Source organism: Ostreococcus tauri (genome assembly GCF_000214015.3).
Source record: "Ostreococcus tauri WGS project CAID00000000 data, contig chromosome 17, whole genome shotgun sequence".
NCBI lineage: Eukaryota > Viridiplantae > Chlorophyta > Mamiellophyceae > Mamiellales > Bathycoccaceae > Ostreococcus > Ostreococcus tauri.
The window spans coordinates 189,968-213,166 of record NC_014442.2 but is presented as its reverse complement, the minus strand read 5'-3'; the positions used below and the strand labels follow the sequence as shown (position 1 = coordinate 213,166).

Below are 23,199 nucleotides of genomic sequence, written 5' to 3'. Positions count from 1 at the left end.
CGGGCCTCGTCCGAGCGCGCGCGAGGGGCGACGCGACGCGCACTGCGGACGCTTTGGTTGGAATTCGCGCGAAGAGATGATGGGCGTGTGGAAAAAGCGTCACCAAACGACGCTTCGCGGCGTCGTCATGGCGCACGCGGGCGCGCCGACGCGGTCGAGGACCAGGGTGGTGATCGCCGCGATCGCGGGCGCGGTGTGCGGCGTCGCGGCGTGCTACGCGTACGCGTACGGGTCGGAGATCTTCTCAGTGAGCGGTGGACGGCGAGCAAAGAGGGTGAAAGAAAACGTCTCCGACGAGGAGGCGACGGAGGAGGAGGAGATCGAAGAGGCGGTGGTGACGGCTGAAACGGCGGTGATCTCGCGCGCGGGCGCGGCGGCGACGCGAAGGATGAGAGAGAAGACGGAAGAGACGTCGGGGACGGCGCGTTCGGAGGAGACGCGCGCGACGCGCGAGTCGACGTCATCGATCGACGTCAAACACACCGCGAACGCGACGGCGGTGTACGAATCGCTCGAGATTGCGTTCGCGATGGGTGGTTTGGACGCTTCTGCGTTGACGCCGCGACGATTCTTTAGTTTCGGTCGGTGGCCCGAAGCCGGCGTGTGGCCGCGCAAATACGCGGAGCTCAGTATGCCGCTAGATTGCGCGAGATTGGTGATCATATCCCTCGAAGATGCCCCGGCGATCGTGGCAGCCGTGCAGGGAGCGACGCGTGAGCTCATACGATTGGTTGGAGGGAAGATGGACGCGTTCGCGCCGGGACGCCAAGAACTGCACGTGACTCTGTTTCACGTATCGAGGACTTTCGAGTATGTGCAAGCCCCGGCGACATTCGCGGTCGAGAACGCGTCGGGAACTACTCGTACACTCCCGCGAACGTTACCGATCGAGAACGCGATCGCGTTTGAGGAGAGCGCAATCGCGGACGCGGTGAAGGGGTGCGGCACATGCGAGCTGGAGGTCGATCGGGTGTGCCTCGCCCCGAGCGGCTGTTTGCTGCTCTGTTTCAAGGACGTGAATGGCGGATCGCAGGTTGTGCGCGAACGATTACGAGACAAGGTCGTGGGCGCCGCAACTAAGCAAAACGACACACTACACTGCACCCTGGCTCGATTATTTCCCAAGACGGAGGACTCTCAATTGGACGACACAACCGTCGCCGCAATAAACGTCATGTGCCAGAAGGTCACCAGCTCCCTTCGCCACGCTCGATTTACCGCTAGAAATCTTACGTACGTCGTCGAGGAACACTACGGTCGCACCGACGGGCGTCGATCCCGCATCATGCTCTAGTAACACCCCGCATCCGCATCGTATAGCCTTTCTTTATCCACTTCAACAGAGATAGTCCACCGCTCGGCGCCGTCACATCGTCGCACGAGACGCACCGAGCTCACACCTCACGGAAGCGCAATGTCCGACGGCGGACGCGCCCAGAGCGCCTCGAGCGCCGCGCGCGCTGCACATTCGAGCGTCGCTACAAATTTTCCGCCGCCACCGCTCGGTCGACCTCGCGAGCTCGCCCAGGTCGCCAAAGCGTCCGCAAAGTCGAAGAAGCGAACGAAATCCGGGACGAATAAGACCCCTCGACGGAAGGGTGAGTTCTACGACGTGGTGCGCGTGCGCGGGGACGGGCGATGCATGTTTCGGGCGTTGGCACTGGCGTTGGCAAACGTGGCGGGACGCGTGATGACGTCGGGCGAGGAGGAACGCGAGGCAGATGAGTTGCGATTGGCGGTGGCGGAGTCGTTGTGTCGAACGCCGGAAAAGCGCCAGGATTTCTCCGAGGCGGTGATGGCGATCTCGTACGAGCAAGGATTGGAGACGTATTGTCGAAGGATATTGGAGCCGGCGTTTTGGGGCGGCGAGCCAGAGCTATTGGTGCTGTCGAGGCTGATCAAGCGGCCGATCATGGTGTACATACACGCTTCGCAGGCGAAGAACGCCGAGGGTCACGGGTTTGTAGCGATTCAGACGTACGGGGAGGAGTTCAGTAAGGGTGGCAAGCGCAAGCCCTGTCGACTGCTGTACAACGGGGAGAACCATTACGATTTGCTCATCTAATATTCTACGAGCGCCCGAGCGCCTACACCCATCGCGTTTCATTAGTCACCGGATTATGCTCGTACGGTTTTCCTTGACCGTCGTAGTATCGGTTCCAGATTCCGCCGACGTTGGCTGGAACTGGAGGCGCGTAGTACTGCGTCTGTTGTTGATATAGCTGCTGCACTGGCGGCGCGCCTTGATGCGGCGCACCTCCTAATTTCCCCAATGCTCGAGTGTCACCGTTCTCCATGACTTCGTACACGTAGGAGCGACAGAGCTCGGCGTTGTACGGCGTTCCTGAGATCACGACAACCGCCGAGGGCGATTTATTGTTCTTGATGTCCACCATGCACCCAGTGACCGCGCGGAGGTGCTTTATCATCTCGCCTCCTTTACCCACTATTCGTCCCTCAGAACCCGCGCACGGGACCTCGATCGTAGTGTCCAATCCTGTTGACACCGGATTCGCCACCGGTGCGGGCGCTAAACCTATTGAAGACAGAGGAACCATGGTCATCCCATTTATAACGACTGCGCCCTGTGGAAGTCCTTGAAGCCTCACGACCTGCCCCGGTTGACCTTGCGGTGGATACATCATCGCCGACGTCGGTGGGTGTGTGATCCCGATCTGCGGCTGTGACTGCGTGAGCTGCGTCCCATCCGTCGCGACGCCGAATCTGTCCACCTGTAACTCCAACGTGTCATGCACCATTTGATATGCCACTCGAACGCACTTCCGCTTGCCCTTTGCCACGCACACCCCGCTCCCTCGAACAACGTGACAGCTCGCCCCGCTTCGAGCGCTGATCTCTCGAATCGTTGCCGCGCCTCGTCCGATCACTCGCCCTTCCTTACCCGGACACGGAATCTGAAACTCCAACTCGTCATCGTCTTCACCGCGCAACAACTCCGCCGGGATGACGCTCTCGTCAATATGCATCCCCGCGTTCACCCCCACCGGAGCCTCCGCCGTCAAACGCTCCATTATGTGTCCCGTGTTCGCCACCTCCTCGATCAGAGCCTTCGCGCGTCGCGTATTTGCTAATTTCTCCTCCCGCGTTCCGCCAAAGTCCGCGCGCGGTGTCACCACCGCCACACCCTCGTCCCTCCTAAACTCTACTCGCACCTCGCACACAGTCTCTATGTACCGCACGGTCTCTCCACCCTTACCGATCACGCGTCCGGCGTTTCCATCGATGCGCACGAGCGTCTTGACGTCGTCCTTGTCAACCGCGTCGTGCGCGGCGCCAACAGCGTCGCAGCGTCTCTTCGTCTCCCGGTCGTCTCCGTCGTCAGATTCGTTCGAGCGTCGGCTCGTGGGTTCTTCACGCTCCGGAACGTCATTTGCGCTCGACGAGGCGCGCTCGCGTTTGGTAGATCGCGTGGCTCTTGGTGAATCGTCTGAAGATTTCTTGGCGGCGGATTGCTCAGCCTTGATGTTCGACACCTTTTTAGCCGTTTTAGCACCCATGACGGCTCGTTCGGACGCTCGCTCGTGGTGTTTCTGGACCGCCGTGTGCTCTACGGCCGCGCCGTGGACAAGTGCGGACGTGCGAGGCGTCAATGTGTGCGGTTCGCGGTGCAGAGCGAGAGCGGTTCGGTGAGACGATATACACAAGCGCGGCGCGTTTAACTTATCAATCGAGCAGCGACGACCGTGCTCGATTTACCATGGAATATTTTACATGCTGCATCGTGATCGTCATATTACAGTCTCGATCGAAGTGAAGAGCTCGAGGAATGCATGGAGCGTCGGCGCGAGTTGGAACGCGCCACGTTTTCGATGAAGTCTACCACGCGCGCCTGCACCGCATCGCTTCCAGGTTCCTGTAAAATCAGGTGGTGCATCCCTGCAAACTCAACGTACTCTTTCGTTGAACTCAACGCTTCGCTCACCAAGCGCCTCGCCGCGTTTTTATCCGCGCACGCGTCGTCGCCACCATGCAGCACCAAGAGCGGACACCGCACACTTTGGTACCGATTCCGTAACGATCTAAAGCCTCTCAAGATCTCGTACGCCGTCTTACACCGCACCCCACCGAGTTGGACGTACGGGTCGCTCGCGTACGACTCCAACGTCGCCGCGTCGCTCGTCATGTCCTCCAACCGAACCGCCGGAACCCACCGAGCTTTAGGCGCAGCCGCGGCGAGCGCAGCACCCACCGCCGCCTGTGCCCTCAAAACCGGCGTCCAGTGCACGTCCACGCTCGCCGCTGTCAATACTAGCCCATCCAACGCGCCGTCGCCTTCAGCACCCTCCATCGCCGCCACCGTCGCCGCCACCAGCCCACCGAATGACTGTCCGCACAAAACTATAGGGACGCCGCCTCCGAATCTCTCCCGCGTTCGCCTCAAGACCCCTCTCGCGTCCTTCACCACGTCATCGAAGCTCTGGATGTATCCCGGAAGTCCATCGCTCGCGCCGTGTCCGACGCAATCATACGTCACGACGTGTATCTTTTTGGAATTCAAAAGTCTGAAGAAACCATCGTATCTTCGAGCGTGTTCGCCGACGCCGTGTAAGAAGACGACGACGGCGAGGGGTTCTTCTTTGGGTTGAAAGTCGTACGAGCACAGGGGGGCGCCGGTGCCGGCACCGGTGATCCACGCGCACGCGCACGGCATGGTTTGAGGCGGTGGGCACTTTATTCAACTGTCTGACGAGATATTTTTGTGCCCAGTAGACGGGTCATTAGGTCGTGAAACGGCGTCGATGGACTCGAAGAGGAGTGGAAGAGGACGATTATTGGGATACTTCGTCATGATTTGATGCAATTGAAAGCGCGGCGGTAAATTAAACGTCGTGATGGGTCGAGGCGCTGCAAAGAGCGCGCGTCTACGCGTTCCCGCCGCCCGCCTTGGACTGCGTGATAAAGTTCATGAGATCGGCGTCTCGAGCGGCGTTGCGCTTGAGGGCGAGCTCGAGTTCCTCCTTCGCGGGAGATGCCGCGCACGCGGCGAGGAAGTCGGCCTCGGAGAGGTTAGCAGCGGCGCCGCCAGCGCCGGGGCTGGCGCGCGCGTCGGAGATGATGGTCTCGCCCAAGTCGCTAGCGGGCATTTCAGCGAGTTCATCGATGATGCGCTGCCCCACCAAGCAGTAATCGACGCCTAAGACGCGCATGACGGCGTCGACGTTGGCCAGCGAGGCGACCATGACTTTGGTCTTCGAGCCCGTGGCTTTGACGCGCGCCAAGGTGTCTCTGACGAGATCGTACGCCGGGTCGACGTCGTCTGAGGAACTTCCCTTCGCCTTGTACCACGCGTTCAGGCGAGAGTAGTACAGCTGCACGACAGAGACACCGGCATCGACCGCCGCGTACGCCTGCTCGCGACAGTACACGTGCGACAAGTGACACGGAACGCCCTCCGCCTCGAGCGTCTTGCACGCCTTGATCCCGGCGTACGTAGCCGGAATCTTGAACAACAGCTTATCCCGTGGCGTACGCGTCTCGTCGCACAAGGCGACCATCTCCCTCGCTTTCATCACCGTTCCTTCCGCGTCGTTCGCGAGCTGCCATCCGAGCTCCACGCTCACTCTTCCCTCGACCTTTTGCGCCCACATCGACGCGAGATTCGCCTTGGCCTTGTCCACGACGTGCGAGAAATCCTTCCCCTCCGCCATCGCGCTCGCCATCGCCCCCTCGAGCGCCCCGGCGTCTCGTCCACCACTCTTCGCGCTGTGTATCAACACTCCGGCGCTAACGACGCCCGCTCGCGGGCCGAGATCTATCATCGCGTTCTCCGCGTCCGCCACAAACTTCTTCGAGTCCAGGACCAAATTCGAAAACGCCTGCGCCGCGTCCAGCGCCGACCCCGGCGGGGCCTTAGTCGCTCGGACGCGGTGCGTCGATCGACCATTCAACTTCTTTCCATCCGCGGACGCGCGAACGACGACCGAATCGCGAGTTCGAAGGCTCGTTGGATGAATTCCGCCCATCCGCGTCATCGATCCACGGCGTGATGTTTTCGACGACACCGTGCCCGTCGAGCGCGTTTTCACGAGCGGTGCGCGCGCGTGTGACATCGCGCGCGTGTCACGCGCGGTTGGGGACGGTTTATTTGGAAGCGCACGCTCGAGCGGTGCGGTGTGCGGATGAATGTTGGAAATCTAGCACCGTTAGACGCGGCGGTGGGCGCCGTCTCGGGTCTCGCGTCCCGCGCCCCGCGGATGAAAACCTTTTAGCGGCGTCGTGTGCGGCGTAAACGTGGCGTCTAGGGGGGACAACGACGTCATTCGCACGTGCATGCGTGTGGAAACATTACTCAAATCTATGGCTACCGGTCTCGCCCCTCCCCTGACGTCGACGAGCGCGCCGCGCCGACGTCCTCCGTCCGTCGACGCGCGCTTACTGCTTTTGTTCGTCGACGATGGAGAGCTTGATACCCTTGCCCTTGGGAAGAGAGATCATCGGCTTGTTGCCCGTACCGATGGCGAACACGTTCGTCGCGCGCGTCGCAAACTCTTGACCGGCGGCGTCCTTCAAGTGCACAATTTCGAAGGAACCGATGTGCTTCTCGCGGCGTTGGATCACCCCGACGCGACCGGCGTTGTGACCACCGGTGATCATGCACAGAGCGCCGACGTCGAACTTGACCGAATCGGTGATCTTGTTCGTCGCGATGTCGACCATAACGGAGTCACCCTCCTTGATCACGGGATCCGGGTAACGAATGGTGCGGCCGTCGTGCAAACCGACGCACGGCACGCCCTTGTCCCCGAGCTTCTTGCTCCTCACCTTGCACAGCTTGTACTGCGCTTCGACAGCCTCGATGCGGTGCACAACGAATCGTCCCTTGGTGTCGTAGATGAGCCGGAAGTGTTCATCGCTCTTTTCGATGGAGACGACGTCTGTTTACGCGCAAACAAAAACCGAGTCAGTCAAAGCCCCAAAGCCCTAAAGCCGTCATCGAGATCGAGTTCACATCGAAGTCTCATCGCTCGCATCTTCGCGCTGTACGCACCCATGATCCCGCACGGGAAGCACTTGTCCATGCGAATCTTCCCGTCGACCTTGACGCATCGCTGCATCAAGATCGTCGTCACCTCCTTGTACGTCAGCGCGTACTTCAATCGGTTGCGAAGGATGAGGCACAGCGGCAGGCACTCGCGCTGCTTGTGCGGACCTATCGATCGTCGAATACCGCGTACAAAACCGTCAGTATCGCGCACGTATTATCAACCTTTCATCCCTCGCGCGCGCGCGCGCGCACGCGCCCCACGGCACCCGCGCACGCCCTCGACGTCGTCGCCATCGCGATCGCGAAAACCCTCGCACGGCCCCTTCGACGGTCGCGCGCACGCACCCGGCGAGGGCTTGGGGGCGAACACGCCCCCGAGCTTGTCGAGCATCCAGTGCTTGGGCGCGTTCAAGCGCTTGAGGTGCTTCTTCGGTCCGCGAGCCATGGTGGTCGGGCGTCGGTGAGAGACGGCGCGCGCGCCGAGCGATCGCTCGACGCCATCGCGCCGGGGGTCCGGTCGAGACGCGATGCACAGGCGGGGGTCTTTCTCGATTCACGACCCATCGAATTAGGGTTTAAGACGTCCTCGAGATATCGATCACGCGTCTCCACGACATCCCATGAAACGTGTCTCTAATACGACGCGTCGACCCATCGTCGGCGCACGCGAACTCGGTGCGGCGACGCGGCGGCACACCCATGGCGCGCGCGTCGCCCGCGCGGTGGACCCCGCGCGCGCGCGAACGGGCGACGACGGCGCGGGCGTCGACGCTCGCGACGCGCGCGTCGAGGACGCCGCGCCTCGCGCGGGCGAGCGGTGCGTCGAACGACGACGATGCCGATGAAAAAGCGTCGGACGCCGCGCGCGCGGCGCGAGGCGTCGACGCCTCGATCGAGGCGCTGCGCTCGAGCGCGGTGGCGCGCGTGGAAGAGATGTTGACCGCGGATGATGGGGTGCGGCGAGAGCTCGAGCGGGCGAAGGCGGCGGCGAAAGAGGTGGCGGCGCGGGAGGTGGACAAGGCGGCGGAGACGGAACGCAAGCGGGTGGAGGAGGCGTACGAGAAGACGCGAGGGATGGCGTCGAACGTGCAATCGCGAGCGGTGATGGCGGCGGAGGAGGCGGTGGCGCTCAAGGCGAGCGCGGTGGCGGCGGCGGAGGCGAAGATGAAGGCGGCGGAGGAGGCGCGAGAGGCGCTGCGACGGGAACTCGAACGCGAGGACGCGAGCGGGGGGAAGTGGGCGGATGCCTCGGTGAACGAGGAGGCGGAGAAGATGGAGAGCGCGAAGGCGGCGGTAGTCGCGGGGGCGGGCGGGACGCTGTTGGCGACCCCATTGGCGTTGTCGCAAGGCGGAGGATTGGTGTCTCTGGGCGTCGTCGCGGCTTCGTGCGCCGTCTTCGGAGTGACGTATCGCTACGCCGTTCGTCGCGATCTGGGGAACAACGAGCTCAAGGGTGGGGTCGTGGGCGCTTTCGGGCTCGCAAGAGGCTTGAGCGCGGCAGACGTATACCTGCGCGCGGCGGCGGTGAACGGAGACGCGGATTTCGCGGCGTACGCGCAGGCGGCGCTGTTGGCGGGCCAGGGCGTTCTCACGTACGCCTTCGCCGCGGTTGCGCTCGAGCAAGCGTTCGCGCGAGGTTTTCTCAAACCGTTCGGCACCGCTTCGGAAGAGACCGAGCGTTGATCTCAAGGCGACGCGAGCGAAGCGCCGCGTCCGCGATTCGCTCAGTTTCTCGAGTGACTCGACAGTAATGTAGTAACGTCATTGATTCACAAATAATAACCGGCCGACGAACGCAACGACGAAGACGCTCGCGCCCGAAGTCGATTTCTCGTCATCGAATCAGAAGAGCGTGACGAGCCCGTACAGGACGCCGAGCAAGCCGACGAGCGCGACGAGCGAGTAAATCGCAACCTGCAACTCCTGCGGATCCTTCAGCGCGAATCGTCGCTCACCGCACATCGGGCATCGCTTACCCTCCGCCCAGGCGCCTCGCTGGCCGTCGTACACGTATCCACACCCTTGGCACACCCACAGCTTTCCGTCGACCAAGTACGGTTCGCCCTTCGCCGGCTTCTCCGTCGCCTTGGCCGGCTTATTGAACCGGCTCTTCCCCGCCGCGGGCGCGGGTTCCGACGCCGGCTTCTTCCCGAACAACGCGCGCGTCGTCGGCGCTCGACGGGACCGTCGCTGCGGGATCGAAAGCGCGCGCACGTCGTCAGTCGCTCGATCGTGACGTCGATCGCCCACGTCCCCCCACGGACGCCCAACTCGAGCGGTCGTTCGCGCGCGAGCGGTCGAGGCGCGCGCGCGCGGACGCGCCTCGATCGCGACGCGCGTCGGGAGCGCCCGGGACGTCGCGGAGAACGCGAGGGCGAACATGGCGCGCTCGAGTGTGTCGACGTGGACGCGCGTCACCTCGCGCGAGGGCATCGATGATGCGACGCCGACGCCGACGCCGACGCGGATGACGCGTCACGTCGACGCGACGACGTCGAGACACGCGCGGGCGAGCGCGTGGACGACGGCGCGGACGCCGACGCCGCGCGCGGCGTCGACGCGGATGACGTGCGGCGTGGGAGAAGATGAATCGACCGTCGGCGCCGCGCGCGCGACGACGTCGAGGACGTCCGCGCGCGATCGCGCGAGGCGCAGGGCGGCGGTGGAGATCTCACTCGTCATCGCGCGCGCGATCGCGGCGTCGATCGCGGACGATGGCGCTCGAAGACGCGTCGTCTCGACGATGGATGGCGCTCGCGCGGAGAGGGCGAGGAGGATCTTCGCGGGTGCCGATGGGGCCGCGCGCGACGCGCGGGCGTCCGCGATCTCGCGAAGGATGGTTTCCACGGTGCGCGCGTCGGCGCCGCCGCGCGTGGGATCGAGGACGAGGACGACGCCGTCGGCGTCCGCGTACGCCGCCGAGCGACACGCCTCGTATCCGACGGCGCCGCTCGGATCGAGGAATCGTCCTCGAACGCGCCTCGGTTCGGTCTCGTCCTCGAACGTGATCGGGCACGCGCCGAAGTCTATGCCGATCGTGGGCGCGGCGCGCCAATCGCCGCGCTCGCGCCCGTCTCGTCTCGCGCTCTCGGCGAAGAAGCTCCGCGCGAGCGCCGTCTTCCCGCACCCGCTCGCACCCGCGAACGCGATCGTCACCGCCGGTGACGCGTCGTCACGATCGAGTAATTCCTCTATATCGCTCGCCCTCGACGTGGGGTCGCGCGCGAGCGCCCGCGCGCGTCGAACGCGCTCCCCGATCGAGCGTCGGTTTTCCATTGAAGTCGAACCGTCACCGTCAACTGCGCGTCCCGTCGCGCCGTTCGAGCGCGCAACGTCGAGTCGCGGCGCCTCGATCACGAACGCGACGGTACTCGATCGCTCGCGCGCGCGCGAGCGTCTCTGACGTCGCGATCGCGCGCGCGAGCGAAGAGCTTTAAATACACCGTCAAGCGACGTCCCTCCACAGAGCGACGCGTCGTATGACGACGTCGACGTCCGCGCGTCGTCGCGCCGATTGCCGAAAACTCCTGCGGTTGACGTGCGAGATCTTAAACCTCCCGATCGACACGTGCGCGTGCGCTGTGACGCTCGCTGAGAAACTCTACAAAAAAGTCGATGCCGAGGAAGAGACGCCGTCGACGAGCGACGCGCGGGCGGAGCGGTACGCGGCGGACATTGTGTGCATGACGTGTACGTTTTTAGCGTGTAAGCTCGAAGAGAGCGTGGTCGGGATGTCGGATTGCGCGAACGCGTGCGCGAACGCGGCGCACACGCTCGAGCGTTGCGGCCTCGGCGTCGAGCAGAGGGCGGTGATCGAAGTCAGTGAGGAGGAGAAGCGGGAGTCGAGAGAGGGCGCGAGATTAGCGGGGTACGGTGAGGACGAAGGCGTGGAGGTTGGGGCCGAGTGGGTAATTGTAGGGGGGCGGTATCGCGCGTACAAGGCGCGCGCGCTCGAGCTCGAGTCGGAGGTTTTGCGGGCGGTGAATTACGAGCTCAACTTCGATAAACCGCACGCCGTGGCGTTGCATTTGGTGCGTCTGATCGAGGGTGGGAGCGATCTAGCGCAAGCGACGATCACGGTGCTCATGGATGCACTTTTTGAGATTGACGGTTTGACAACTGGACGAGCGGACGAAGCAACGCTCGCTGCAGCGGCTGTGCGCTATGCGAGCAAGATATTGGATTGTGAGCGCACGTTGAGGCGTTCCAAGGACGGACGCGTATGGTGGGACGCGTTAGGGTTCGATTCGGTGTCAATGGACGAAGTCGAGGCCATGGTGATGCACGGCGTTTGCGAAAGAGAGCGTGTGGTGGCAAAATTGTTTACAACAGAACAGAACGCATGACTGTTACTTTATTACTCTAGCGAACGAACGTTCTTAATAAGTTATCCCGGACGAGCAAAGAAGGTCTCTTGTGCGGCGAACCCCTCGTACTCGTCCATGAAGATGGAATATAACAGCTGTCTCAGCGTGCTCGGGTAAAACGGTTTTCCCAAAGAACCGTCACAGCCAGCTTCCGTCACTGCGATCGTGTGCTCGGGCCCAACGTTCGCGCTGAGCGCGATGATGAGATTTCGCTTATATGTCTCTGGCGCCTCCTTCTCCATCTGTCTAATCTTCCTCGTCGCCTCATTCCCATCCATCACTGGCATCATCACGTCCATGAATATGACGTCATAGGGCGCTATGACGCCGTGAATGGTGTCCTCTATCATCTGTGTCGCAATCAACCCATTGTCAGCCACGTCAACGGTCACCCGACACTTTTTCATGCTCTGAATGGCGACTTGCTGATTCATTCTGTTGTCCTCGACGAGAAGCACGCGCATCGAGCTGATATCTACGTCTCCATCAAGGTCAGTGGCGGACTTGCTTGCCGCTGTGTCACTTTCTGACTTCATTATGGAACCGACCCCCTGCGACTCTGTCTCGTCCACGAAACATTCTCCCTCTCCCTCTCGGGAGAAGTATTCCAAAGCTTCGATTGTTGGCATCATGGCGACAGGTTTCATGATGGATCGCACGTTGGCGACGTGCGGTAAATCCTTCATTCGCGAAGACTTGGATATAATCATGATCTTCGGTTCAGGCTTGATCGACTTCAACCAATCTTCGTTCTGGAAGTACTGCTCCTCTTCGATGCACAACACAACGTGTTTGTTCGATGTATGTCCGTGCATAATGTAATGTTCCACTTGCTCGCGATCCTGTCCCACGAGACCCACTTCAATCATGTCTCGCACGTTGAGCTGATAGCATGCCAAAATATTTCGAAGAGTGCGCATTTGCAGTCCAGGGCGCAGGCCGATGAGTGCCATGAGATTTTTTGGCGCTATTCTCATCTTGTCAGCCGACTTGTACCCCATGGGAAGTGAAATGTTGAACTTGGTGCCGACGTCCTCCTTGGACGTGAAATGAATCGTGCCCCCCATGAGCTCGATGATGGTCTTTGTGATGGTCAAGCCGAGACCGGTGCCCTGTACTCGAAGCGCAGAGTAATCCGATTGCTGGCTGAACGGCACAAAGACTGCGCTCTGTCTCTCTTCTGGAATCCCCACTCCGTTATCCTCCACGGAAAAGGTCAAGTGAGCCTCTGATTCGTCGAGGTAACCGCGAACATCAATCATAACGCACCCGGGCCGATCAAGATGGTTCGAAAACTTCAACGCATTGTTCACCAAATTCACCAGACACTGCCGTAAACGAAAGAAGTCACAAATGTACGTCATCGGGAACAAACTCGGATCGATGCGAACAAACAAGTTGCCCGTGTAATCCGCGCGCTGACAGATGCTCAATGTCTGGTCTATCAGTTCCTCGAGAGTGAAGTTGTCATTGGACAATTCCAAGCCGTGGCCTCCGGAAACTTCGACGCCTTTTCTGTTAAATTTCGCGTAGTCGAGCACCTGATTGATCAAACCGAGAAGCGCCTCGGCAGAAGTGAGCGAGTTCTTGATGAAGCCGTTCGTGACATCCGTGAGCTCGCCAGATTCCACGGCGAGAGTGTTAAACCCAATCACAGAGTTCAACGGCATCCGCAGTTCGTGGGTGATATTGAAGAAGAACTCGCGCTGCATTTTCGTCAAGCGCTCAATGTCGGCCAATTCTTCGTCTCGAGTGACGTCCAAGACGCGAATGCTCCCAGCAGAGAGCAGCAAGCAATACACCGCCTTTGTCAACACATCGCAACTCAGAAACCACTCGTGCTCGGCGCTCGTGTCGATGAATTCCATCTCTTTCGCCATGTAAACAATCGGAAACGACGTCCAACAGATTGTCTTAGCGCATGCGAGGATGATGAATCGCATGCGATCGCCGGCTACCAGATTGCTTGTGAGGAGTTCCCGGAACAGTCCAACACACCTCGAGATGACGTACGTGAAGCACAACATGGAAATAGTGAGACAAACTCCGTGCACTTTACCCGAGAGCTCGTTCGTAAGCCATCCAGTGATGAGCATGATTTCATCGGCGATGCATGCGCACCACATATCCGTCCTGTATGGCGCCCTTTCGTCGCCGACGCAGAGCGCGTGCAGCTGAAATACCAAAATTAACAGAACAGGCGTCGTCATCATCCACTCGAGGTACCGCAGGAGCGAGTAATACGTCCCCTCGACCCCTTGCTTCAGGAGATCCGAACCTTGGACCATCAAATAGTGCGTGTAACACGCGACGATCGTAATGTAAAGCACGGTGGAGCTCACACTCCGCCTCGACCTCGACGGCGTCCACATTATATCGTTCAACCCGATGCTCGCGCACACCGCGAACACGGTCAAAGCCATGAGCGAGGTCGACCCGCACACCTCCGCCTCGAGCCTCACCACACCGTGATCGACGTACGTTCGCAAATCCTCAAACGGGTCCGGCCCCGTCGCGCTCGCGTTCGCGTTCACGTCCCCCGACACCATCAACCGCTCTCCCGTTCGCGCGTCCACCGCCCTTTGCTGCCGAATCAACCTCGGCGTGAACGCCGAGAACCGCTCGCCTTCACGATCGCGCACCCACTCCGTGACGACGACGAAGCTCAAGAATAAGACCAACAGCGCGCTCAATCGCACCCCCATCCCGTTCACCTTCCCTCGCGCGAACCCTCGCCACGATCGCGCGTCCACCGCCATGGCCGTCGCGCGCGTCTGCGCCTGCGTGGTCGTCGACCGCGTGAGAGCGCCGCGTCGGGCGCGATCGTCGGACGATCGTCCGTTCGACGTCGCGTCGTCGTGATTGTCCACGCGTCCTTCGCTCGCGCTCGTCTCGCGCGCGCGCGCGACGGCCGACGGCGCCGGCGCGCGTCCAAGCGTGCTCGACGGTCGCATCGAGCGCGCGCGAGGGGACGACGACGCGCGTCGGGATGCGACGCGCGCGATGGCGTCGATGGGTTGATTGATTGATGTGATTAACCGTCGTGTGGAGTCCCTGTGTGACGAGTCATGAATCGTGGATGGGTGACGTGGCGTCGCGCGCGGGGACGGTGACCGAACTGCGCGCTCGCGTCTGGGCTGGAAATTTCAACGGATGCGGGTGCTCGCGGTGCGCGGTGCGAAGACAACTCGGTCAGAGGAAGGCGGAATCGTCCACGGCGCTGTGCGCCTGGGTCTCGGCTAAGAATTCCTCCGCCTCGCGAACGACGGGCTCGTTGCCGCACGCCATGGCAAACGTGAGCGCCTTCTCAAAGGCTTCGCGCGCGGGCTGAATCTGATCTAACGCGCGATAGCACTGCGCGCGGTAGGCGTGCGTGGTACTGAGCAAGATGGACTCCGCGTCGTTGCCGGTGGCCGCGCGCTCGGCGCTCTGGAGCGTGTCCAAGGCGGCGTCCCACACGCTTTGCTCCATGTAACAGTACGCGACGCGATTGTACGTAGCCGCGGTGAAATCGTTCTGATTGTTCTTCTCGAACCGTGCTAAACCATGTCGAAGCGCCCTGATCGCTTCTTTATGGTTCCCCTCTTCCCTATAAATTTCCCCGAGCGCGGCGTAGAGATCTCCTAAGCGTCCCAACAAATCGTGCCTCATGTACGCGTTCATGCCCGCCTTGCCTTCGTGCACCTTGCACATATCGATACCCCTCTTCAACGCCTCTTTCGCCAATTCCGCGTAATCTTCATTCACCCCATCGTCGCCCTCACCGCTCGATTGCGCCTCACCGCCTCCCGAGCCGTCGCCCTCCGTCATCGCCCCGCCCGCGAGCCCTCCCGCCCCCTCGGCGGCCTTTTTACTCACGTACGCGTCCGCCAACACGCGCAGGCACAACCCGTGCACCGTCGGCGGCGCCACCACCCTCGAGCACAGCGCGTCCGTGCTCTTCATCGCCTTTATCGCCGTATCCAGCTTCCCATCGTCTATCGCCACGCGCGCGTTCTCCACGCTTCGCATCACCAGCGCCGGCACCTGCGTTCGCGCGCCCTTCGTCAGTGTCCCGTCCCGCGCGCCCATCCGTCCCATCCCTCGCTTTCGACGCCCACCACCGCGCGCACGCCGAGCGCACCGCCACGCGCGCGGTCACACGCATCCACCGCGCGCGCGTCGACGTCGTTCCATCCCTTCGCCGTCCGTCGCGTCGTCGTCGTCGTCGTCGAAGTCGTCGTCCCAACCAGGGTCTGTCCCGGGCATTCGCGCGTCGTTCGCCCGCGCGCGCTCGAGGTCGATCGCGTCTCGATCGCGCGACGCACCGCGCGCGGGTCGACCCCCGACGTGGGCCCGCGCGCGCTCGAGGGGGGCATCGAGCGCGGACGTCGACGACGGGCGTCGAGTGGGGACGACCTAGGGTGGGCGCGCGATGGGTTCATTGCACACGCGGGTGTTTCGAGGACGGTCGGTCTCGCCAGTCGGTGCACGACTCTGGGTGGGACGCTTCGACGCGCGTCCTACGCCGAAGCCTTGGCGCGGGTGGCGTCGTCCTCGACCGCGGCGCGGGCGGCGGCGGCGCGATCGCGGAGCTCGGCCCTGGCGTATAAGACCATCCCGACGAGGGCGAGGGCGATGCCGAGGATGTTCTTGGCGACGAGCGGGTCGCCGAAGACGACGAAACCAAAGGACAAGATGAGAATCGTCTTGAGGTGGCCGACGACTTGGTACGTGACGGCGGAACACTTGCCGATGACGGCAAAGGTGGCGAAGTTTACGGCGATCGCGAGGGCGCAGGAGATGGCGGCGATGGTGAGCACTTCGGGGGGGTAGTTGGCTTTGAGTAAGTCGCCGCCGTTGAGCGCTCCGTCCACCGGCGGAGCGAGCACGGCGAGCGTGAGCGCCATCCAGGGCGCCGACGCGCACAGGAGCTGGGTCGAGCTCAAACCGAGCTTTTGTTGTAATGATCCGGTGAGAATTTGCCCCAAAGACGTCGTGATGACGGATAACGCCCCGAGCACCGCGCCCGTGGCGTTGAGTTGGACGTCGGTAACCGTCGACACGCCGACGCCAAAGATCAAGACCATCAAGCTCATCTTCACCCCGGCGCTGAACTTCTTGTTAAAATACATCATCTGTAACCCCACGGTCACCGGGATGATGCTCAATTTGGTCATCTGATAAAACCCAATCGAGTTGAACCCCAAGGAGAGATTCAACAGCGCCACCGACGCGCTGTTCAAAATCCCAAACTTGATCACCTCCCCGCGCGCCACCGGTTTCCTCTCAAAGTACCCCATCTTCGACGCGAATCGCAACACCAATCCCGTGAGCACCATGTGCATGGCGGTCAGAAAAGTCACTGCGCGCCGGAAAACGTGCCGACGGTTAGTCTCCGCGCGCGCGCGCCTAAACCCAAGATCTCCCTCGTCTCACTCGTCCAACGCTCCACCGAACGATCTCCCAAACGCACGATCGATGCGCGCGATCGTAAACATCTTTTCGATCCCTCACGCACCCTCTCTGAACCCGTACTCGCTGATCAATCGCTTATTCACGATGACCAACGACACGCTGCTCACGACTGATAAACTCAAAGCGCTCACCGCGCTCACGCCCCCGCTTCGATCGTCCGCGTCGTCGCCCATCTCGACCGCGTTCCCTCGCTTCGACGCTCGCGCGACCGCGCGTGCGAGCGCGCACGGCGACGTCTGGACGCCCAAAAGTAACGATCGCACACGTCGACGCACCGCAGCGATGCTCATCTCCCAATTCTTCATCCTGGGCCCGCGCGGGGACGCGTTGGCGCACAGGGACTTCCGCGGTGACGTTCCGTCGACGTCGAGGGAGGATTTCTACCGCTCGACGCGGTTTTGGAGCTCGAACGAGCGGTCCTCGGTGAGATCGAATCGAACGACCAAGACGAACGCATCGCCACCGCCCGCGTTCGAGCGCGACGGCGTGAACTACTTGCACGTCAAGGCGAGCGGGTTGTATTTCGTCGCGACGACGACCTCGAACGGGTCGCCGAGCGCGGTGTTGGAGCTCCTCGGGCGATTGGCGCGATTGGTGAAGGATTATTGCGGCGCGCTGACGGAGGACGCGGTGCGGAAGAATTCAACCCTGGTGAGCGAGGTGATCGATGAGGCGATGGATTACGGGTACGCGCAGACGACGTCGACGGAGATGCTGCGAGAGCGCGTGTGCAGCGAGCCGGTCGAGACCGGAGACGATTTGGCGGGGGTGCTGGTGAGCGCGAAGGCGGACGGCGCGCGCGCGGTGGCGCAAGGAGCGTTCAAGGCTGGACAAAAGGTCGAGGCGGTGTTGAAGCACAACTTGGGGGTGAAGGTTAACTTCCCAACGAAGGCGGCGATTAATCTGATGAACGCGGCGTCGGTGGCGAGCGGGGTGAATAGAGTGTCGAGCAGTGCGACGCAGAAGAGCGTGGTGAGCGCGTCGAGCGCGACGACGAGGGATGAGATTTTCGTGGACATCATCGAAAAGCTGAACGTCACTTTCAGCGCGAACGGTGACGTGGTGACGTCGGAGATCAACGGGCACATTCAGGTGAGGAACTTCTTGCAAGGTGCTGGCACCAAGGTGAAGATGGCGCTGTCGGAAGACTTGACCATAGGCGGCAAAGGCACGAGCGCGAGGGGCAATTACGCGGGCGTCATCCTGGATGATTGCAACTTTCACGAGTCGGCAAAGTTGGAACAGTTCGATGTCGATCGAACTATCACGCTTCGACCGCCTCAGGGTGAGTTTTCGTTGATGAATTATAGAAGCGCCGGCAACTTCAAGCCGCCGTTCAAGGTGATCGCCATCTTCGACGAGAGTGTGCCGTATAAGGTGGGTGTGGAGCTCAAGCTCTTCGCAGACTTCCCTTCGAAGCATACGTGCACGGGGTTGATCGTGAACCTGCCGATTCCCAAGGGCGCCCTTGGCGCCACGGGACGGCTTCCAAAATCTGTTCCGTCTGGCTCGCAACATGTCATGTTCGACGCTGCAGAGAAGCAAATCGTCTGGCAATTCAAGAAGTTTGCCGGTGGTTCAGATCACGAGTGCTCGGTGCAGATTGCGCTGCAAAGCGAGCGCATTCCTAACGTACGTCGGGAGATTGGTCCGCTGTCGCTCTCGTTTCAGATTCCAACCTTTTGCGCGAGCGCGCTCGCCGTACGTTACCTCCAAGTCGTCGGAAATCGACCTCTGGATCCGTTAGATGACGAAGCTCCACCGCGAGCGCCGCATAGATGGATCAGATACCTCACCAAGAGCTCATCCTATGTCGTTCGCGTGTGATTGAAGGCCAAAGCGTACATATTCTTGCGCATATTCTTAATGTAAAGCAGGCTAACTAGTGAACTAATCCCTAAATCGCTCGAGTGTCGTCATTGGCATGAAATGTGGCGATCCAGCCGTGTTTGAGGACGACGCAGTCGTGCCCGAAGAGCTCGGCGTTTTTCCTCGCTGCCGGAGCGAATGCGCGAGCGTATGTCGCCGAATCCTCGGCCGTGCTTAAGAAGACTTTGTTGTGTCCGATGCAGAACGGTACGAACTTACCACCGTGTGCAAGGTATTGTGAAAGTCCACTGATACATCCGGGCCAATCGGGATTGAAACAGTCGTCTAAGATGATGACGCCGTGAGCATGCGAGCACGCCTCGGCGAGGCGTAAATCGGAGAGCGTCGCCTCCGCGGTGTGCGATCCGTCGACGCTGAATATCCGCACTTTGATCCCACCGTCGCCCACAATATCTCTCGGTGCCAAGTCTACCGAATTTCCTTGCACGATCTCGATGAAACTGGGCAGTCCGTCCACCGACTCGTCGTCCGCCGACTCCCCGCCGCCTCGCCAAAAGCGTCGAGCGTTCTTCGTAAACTTATCCAAATCCCCTCTCCCGCTCTCATCGACGTTAAAATCTTGCTCCGCGAAGCAATCGATCGCTATGCACTTCTCTTCGCTTCCCCGCATCGCCGTCAGCGCCAAGAACGACCGCCCGTGATACACGCCGATCTCCGCCAGAGCCGTCTCGCGCGTCCCCAACCCGAACGTCTCCCGCTGCGTCTCATCGATCGTCTCGTACGCCTCGACCCCCCCGAGCTCGAAAAACCCACGGACGCGACGCAATGCCTCGATCGTCTTCCTCGTCCGCCGCGAACGCGCGCGCGCGCTCGCGTCGTCGGCCTCTCTCCGTCGCCTCTCGGCGGCTGAACGAACGCGCTCGTCGACAGACCTCGACGACGCGTTCGCGACGCCGAGACGTCCGCGCGGCGCGCGCGAGGCGAGCATTGCGTCCGCGATCGCGCGCGCTCGAGCGCGGCGCGCCCGTCCGCGCCCGCGTCGACGCGTGCGGTGGTCGAGCCGGAGATTGAAAATATCTCCAAACACCGCGTCGTCCACCGCGCGCGCGCTCGAGCGCCGACGACGCTCGAACGATGGCCGAGCGCGATGACCGAACGCTGCATCGCGCGCTCGAACGCGTGGGACCTCGGTTCACGCTCGGGGATTTGTTGCTCCAGGAGTCCCACGCGCTGGACGCGGACGCGGAGTCGCTTCGCGGACGGGTCATAATCGCCGTGGAGCTCGTGGGTGGGCACCTCGACGTCGATCGCGAGACGAACGAGGTGGTGTACGTCGTGCCGAGACGCGTGCGAGCGGTGGTGATGGCGCGAGACGTGCAGGCGCGCGCGGCGGCGGCGAGAAGGGCGGCGCAGCGAAGCGCGATGCGGGTCGTCCGAGCGGCGTTCGGGACGTTTTTAGTCGTCAGCGCGGCGTTGACGACCATGGCGGTGGTAGCGGTGATCGTAATCGCGATGTCCAGAGGGCACGGGGGTAATCGAGGCGGGGGTGGTGGGGGGACGGTGTTCGTCGGACCGAACGCGGATTTTTGGTACTACCTCTACATGAGAGACCTCATCGATTTGATGCTGTGGAACGACATGGCGAGGAGGGATCGGGCGATGTACGAGCGTGCTCGGTATGGAGTCGAATCGGAAGTCGTGAAGCCGGGGAACATTGGTCAAGCGGGCGGTTCAGGCGGCGGACCGGGTGGCGGACCGGATGAAGACGCGAGACGGGACGATCCCGAGCGCGGTCGACCGAACGCAGCGAACGTTCCCGGGAGACGACGCGCGAACGGGAATGAAGATGATGACGGTGATGACGACGAAGACGAGGACGATTGGCTCGATCGAGGAAGAGAATTGACCTTTGTGGAGTCCATTTTTGCCTTTGTCTTTGGACGAGGCGATCCAAACGAGCGCCTGGAAACGAGACGTTGGCGCGCGGTCGGTGCCCTGCTGCGCGTGAACAAGGGGTGCGTGTACGCCGAACAAGTCGCACCATTCTTAGATTCATACCTTCTGAGCAAAGAGGATCACAACGAGGTCAAGAATGGACTATTTGCGAGCATCTTTGATGTCGTCAGCCACGCGCGACGCATTTTCAGGAAAAAGCAGGCAGAGAACGAAAGAGATACGTCGAAGATGCACGAGGGCTACATGTTGGAGGTATTGACGCGTTTCGGCGGTCACGCGGAGGCCTCGGACGACGGCAAGCTCATTTACGTGTTCCCGAGTCTTCAGGTGACAACCATTGCCGAGGCGGCGGCGTCTAGTCGATCAACGCCCGGGAGAGCCGTTCCACCGCCGACGCCGCCGCCGATTTACGAACGAGTTAGACCTCTGTGGGAGAGCGGGCCTAAGATGCCCCTCGTCGTTGCGCTCGGTTTCCTGAATATTTTCATGATTTACGTCTTCCACGCCTTGGGCGGAATGGACCTCAAGCCGCGAGAGCGCGTTCCGCTCGAGCCCAGACAAAAGCAGACGATGGGACGTCGCGCCGGTCGATTTCGCGATGACTCTCCCGTGGCCATCGATATCTCCGATGAGCCACCTTTGGTGATCCTGTTCCTCGAGCTCTTCCCTTGGCTCTGTCGCATCATGATGCCGCTCCTGGTCGTGTACGCGACCATTTTCTTCGTGATGCCCACGTCGCGGGCGCTCTGCGTCGCCATCGAGAATCGGCGCGTTGTTCGTCGGAACGACATCCGAAAGCGTCGAGCACTGGAAACGTTTAACATGGCGATTCAAGAGACGGAGAAACAGGCTCGAGCGCGAGGCAAACAGAATCTAGAAGTCATCGCGTAGTCGTTTTGCAGTCGCGTCACCCCCCCCTCACACTGGAACGCGTGTCGTCGACGCCCAAGGTCCGTTCATCGCGCGCGAGCGACGAGCGCGGCTCCGCGCGTTCGGTTCGGACGCGAACATGCCCGCGGTGAGCGTTTTGCTCGCCTCGGATTACTTTGTGGGCTCGGTTTTTTATTTGATCGGCAGCGCCTGTTTTCTAGTTGGCACCGCGTACTTCTTGCGCGACGCCGTGCGCGTGTTAAAGACGGCGTGAGACGTGGGGACGTCACCATGACGCACTGTTCCGATGCGCTGTAGGTCATAGCGAGGAATCGCACGATCCCGTAGGCTGTAGTTTTATGCATTCATTCTTGTTCTCATCACTACAAGGTTTTTTACACGCGGCTCGGTGAGCGTTGTTCTCTGCGGCTTAGTCAGCGTTGAGCTTGATCAGGATGAAAAACGTCGCTTGGAAAATGGCGTTGATGAAGAAAAAGTTCACAACCGTGCGCGGACCGCCGAGGTACTCCATGAAGTAGTTCAACTGACCGTACTCGCTGTCCTTCTCCAACTCCTTGGCGCCCGCCAAGGTGGCCTTGTACTTGGCGTACTGCTCGCCGTTGAAGTTCTCGGCGCCGAATCGGACCTCGGCACCGTTGAAGATGCGAAACTTTTTATCCTTACGAACCTCGAACCCCTCGACGTACGTACCGTTCGTCGAGCCGAGGTCTTGAATGTAGAGCTTGTTGCCTTCGGTGATGAGCTCGGCGTGCACCGAGCTGACGCAGTTGAGCGGAACGACGAGATCTACGCCCGGACCCTTGGACCGGCCGATGATCTTCGTCTCACCGCGCTTGATCTTCAACGGTGGCAGCTTCTTGCCCTTGCTTCCGTCCTCCTCGTCGATGATTTGCGTGAACGTCCACGTACCCTCGCCGACTTGGCCGCCGGTGAACGCGGCGACGGCGGCACCGCCAGCCTCACGAGAAGCGCGCAGCCGTCGCTGCGCCGCGACGCCTTCCTCCATATCCTTTTCCAAAATCGCGCGCGTGTCATCGATTCGTCGCGAGCTCTTTTGCAAAATCGCCGCGAACCCGTTGGCCGGTTTCGCCGTCGCTTCCTCGACGGGTTCCTCCGCCGCCGCCTTCTTACCGAACGAAAATGACGACTTCTTCGCCGGAGCCTTCTCCGCGTTCGCGGGCGTCACCTTCTTCTCGCTCTTAAACGTGAAACCAGACTTCTTCGCCACCGGTTCCGCCCGCTCTCGGACAGCCTTTTCCTTTGCGCTCCCGAAAAAATCCGCCAACCCCTTCGCCCGCGGCGCCTCCTCGTCAACCTCCTCCTCCACCTCTCGCTTCGTCCCAAAGCTCGGCAACGCGGGTAAACCAAAACCACCACGCTTCGTCTCCTCCACGACGTCCTCCTCGACGATCTCAACCACGTCTAAATCCACCGTCCGCGACGCCAGGACGTCTCCCCAGCGCGAAATCTTATCCATCGCCCCGCCCGCGGCCTCGCTGAACGACGCCATGGCGTCCTGCACGTCCACCCCATCCGTTCGATCATCGACGACGGCGGCATCGTCCACGGTCACCGTCCCATCGTCGCCGTCGTCCCGCGCGCGCGCGCGCACGTCACCCACGCGCGATCGACACCCCGCCCCGCGCGTTCGCCCACGCGTCGCCGTCCTCCCTCGCCCGCGCTCGATCGCGC

General features: G+C 61.5%; 17 protein-coding genes across 17 annotated transcripts; 6 read left to right on the top strand and 11 right to left on the bottom strand.

Moving 5' to 3' along the window:
* Positions 1 to 127: 127 nt before the first annotated feature.
* OT_ostta17g01320 (unnamed product) lies at positions 128 to 1,294 on the top strand (the record flags this gene model as incomplete). The annotated part of the gene is made up of 1 exon (XM_022984336.1): positions 128 to 1,294. One exon carries the CDS (start codon positions 128 to 130, stop codon positions 1,292 to 1,294), a length of 1,167 nt encoding a protein of 388 aa, XP_022840453.1.
* A 120-nt stretch (positions 1,295 to 1,414) lies between these two features.
* Positions 1,415 to 2,065, top strand: OT_ostta17g01310 (Ovarian tumour, otubain; the record flags this gene model as incomplete). The annotated part of the gene is made up of 1 exon (XM_022984332.1): positions 1,415 to 2,065. The coding sequence occupies one exon, from the start codon at positions 1,415 to 1,417 to the stop codon at positions 2,063 to 2,065; it is 651 nt and encodes a 216-aa protein (XP_022840452.1).
* A 22-nt stretch (positions 2,066 to 2,087) lies between these two features.
* OT_ostta17g01300 (K homology domain, prokaryotic type) lies at positions 2,088 to 3,518 on the bottom strand (the record flags this gene model as incomplete). The annotated part of the gene is made up of 1 exon (XM_003083853.2): positions 2,088 to 3,518. The coding sequence occupies one exon, from the start codon at positions 3,516 to 3,518 to the stop codon at positions 2,088 to 2,090; it is 1,431 nt and encodes a 476-aa protein (XP_003083901.2).
* A 236-nt stretch (positions 3,519 to 3,754) lies between these two features.
* On the bottom strand, positions 3,755 to 4,672 carry OT_ostta17g01290 (Alpha/beta hydrolase fold-1; the record flags this gene model as incomplete). Its single annotated transcript, XM_003083852.1, has 1 exon — positions 3,755 to 4,672. The coding sequence occupies one exon, from the start codon at positions 4,670 to 4,672 to the stop codon at positions 3,755 to 3,757; it is 918 nt and encodes a 305-aa protein (XP_003083900.1).
* Positions 4,673 to 4,883: 211 nt separating this feature from the next.
* On the bottom strand, positions 4,884 to 5,993 carry OT_ostta17g01280 (Transaldolase; the record flags this gene model as incomplete). The annotated part of the gene is made up of 1 exon (XM_003083851.2): positions 4,884 to 5,993. One exon carries the CDS (start codon positions 5,991 to 5,993, stop codon positions 4,884 to 4,886), a length of 1,110 nt encoding a protein of 369 aa, XP_003083899.2.
* A 400-nt stretch (positions 5,994 to 6,393) lies between these two features.
* On the bottom strand, positions 6,394 to 7,451 carry OT_ostta17g01270 (Ribosomal protein S4e; the record flags this gene model as incomplete). Its single annotated transcript, XM_022984315.1, has 3 exons — positions 6,394 to 6,896; positions 7,010 to 7,171; positions 7,352 to 7,451. The coding sequence occupies 3 exons, from the start codon at positions 7,449 to 7,451 to the stop codon at positions 6,394 to 6,396; spliced, it is 765 nt and encodes a 254-aa protein (XP_022840451.1).
* Positions 7,452 to 7,705: 254 nt separating this feature from the next.
* OT_ostta17g01260 (unnamed product) lies at positions 7,706 to 8,689 on the top strand (the record flags this gene model as incomplete). Its single annotated transcript, XM_003083848.2, has 1 exon — positions 7,706 to 8,689. The coding sequence occupies one exon, from the start codon at positions 7,706 to 7,708 to the stop codon at positions 8,687 to 8,689; it is 984 nt and encodes a 327-aa protein (XP_003083896.2).
* Positions 8,690 to 8,848: 159 nt separating this feature from the next.
* OT_ostta17g01255 (Rubredoxin-type fold) lies at positions 8,849 to 9,439 on the bottom strand (the record flags this gene model as incomplete). The annotated part of the gene is made up of 2 exons (XM_022984305.1): positions 8,849 to 9,196; positions 9,329 to 9,439. 2 exons carry the CDS (start codon positions 9,437 to 9,439, stop codon positions 8,849 to 8,851), a joined length of 459 nt encoding a protein of 152 aa, XP_022840450.1.
* Positions 9,440 to 9,481: 42 nt separating this feature from the next.
* OT_ostta17g01250 (P-loop containing nucleoside triphosphate hydrolase) lies at positions 9,482 to 10,282 on the bottom strand (the record flags this gene model as incomplete). The annotated part of the gene is made up of 1 exon (XM_003083846.1): positions 9,482 to 10,282. One exon carries the CDS (start codon positions 10,280 to 10,282, stop codon positions 9,482 to 9,484), a length of 801 nt encoding a protein of 266 aa, XP_003083894.1.
* A 203-nt stretch (positions 10,283 to 10,485) lies between these two features.
* On the top strand, positions 10,486 to 11,352 carry OT_ostta17g01240 (Cyclin-like; the record flags this gene model as incomplete). The annotated part of the gene is made up of 1 exon (XM_003083845.1): positions 10,486 to 11,352. The coding sequence occupies one exon, from the start codon at positions 10,486 to 10,488 to the stop codon at positions 11,350 to 11,352; it is 867 nt and encodes a 288-aa protein (XP_003083893.1).
* A 41-nt stretch (positions 11,353 to 11,393) lies between these two features.
* Positions 11,394 to 14,132, bottom strand: OT_ostta17g01230 (Signal transduction histidine kinase-related protein, C-terminal; the record flags this gene model as incomplete). The annotated part of the gene is made up of 1 exon (XM_003083844.1): positions 11,394 to 14,132. One exon carries the CDS (start codon positions 14,130 to 14,132, stop codon positions 11,394 to 11,396), a length of 2,739 nt encoding a protein of 912 aa, XP_003083892.1.
* Positions 14,133 to 14,565: 433 nt separating this feature from the next.
* OT_ostta17g01220 (Tetratricopeptide repeat) lies at positions 14,566 to 15,797 on the bottom strand (the record flags this gene model as incomplete). Its single annotated transcript, XM_022984284.1, has 2 exons — positions 14,566 to 15,399; positions 15,681 to 15,797. The coding sequence occupies 2 exons, from the start codon at positions 15,795 to 15,797 to the stop codon at positions 14,566 to 14,568; spliced, it is 951 nt and encodes a 316-aa protein (XP_022840449.1).
* A 78-nt stretch (positions 15,798 to 15,875) lies between these two features.
* OT_ostta17g01210 (Triose-phosphate transporter domain) lies at positions 15,876 to 17,003 on the bottom strand (the record flags this gene model as incomplete). Its single annotated transcript, XM_022984281.1, has 2 exons — positions 15,876 to 16,717; positions 16,874 to 17,003. The coding sequence occupies 2 exons, from the start codon at positions 17,001 to 17,003 to the stop codon at positions 15,876 to 15,878; spliced, it is 972 nt and encodes a 323-aa protein (XP_022840448.1).
* Positions 17,004 to 17,112: 109 nt separating this feature from the next.
* On the top strand, positions 17,113 to 18,657 carry OT_ostta17g01200 (Clathrin adaptor, mu subunit, C-terminal; the record flags this gene model as incomplete). Its single annotated transcript, XM_003083841.2, has 1 exon — positions 17,113 to 18,657. One exon carries the CDS (start codon positions 17,113 to 17,115, stop codon positions 18,655 to 18,657), a length of 1,545 nt encoding a protein of 514 aa, XP_003083889.2.
* Positions 18,658 to 18,727: 70 nt separating this feature from the next.
* Positions 18,728 to 19,648, bottom strand: OT_ostta17g01190 (unnamed product; the record flags this gene model as incomplete). Its single annotated transcript, XM_022984271.1, has 1 exon — positions 18,728 to 19,648. The coding sequence occupies one exon, from the start codon at positions 19,646 to 19,648 to the stop codon at positions 18,728 to 18,730; it is 921 nt and encodes a 306-aa protein (XP_022840447.1).
* Positions 19,649 to 19,794: 146 nt separating this feature from the next.
* Positions 19,795 to 21,507, top strand: OT_ostta17g01180 (unnamed product; the record flags this gene model as incomplete). Its single annotated transcript, XM_022984265.1, has 1 exon — positions 19,795 to 21,507. The coding sequence occupies one exon, from the start codon at positions 19,795 to 19,797 to the stop codon at positions 21,505 to 21,507; it is 1,713 nt and encodes a 570-aa protein (XP_022840446.1).
* Positions 21,508 to 21,916: 409 nt separating this feature from the next.
* On the bottom strand, positions 21,917 to 23,017 carry OT_ostta17g01170 (Forkhead-associated (FHA) domain; the record flags this gene model as incomplete). The annotated part of the gene is made up of 1 exon (XM_003083838.1): positions 21,917 to 23,017. The coding sequence occupies one exon, from the start codon at positions 23,015 to 23,017 to the stop codon at positions 21,917 to 21,919; it is 1,101 nt and encodes a 366-aa protein (XP_003083886.1).
* Positions 23,018 to 23,199: the final 182 nt, after the last annotated feature.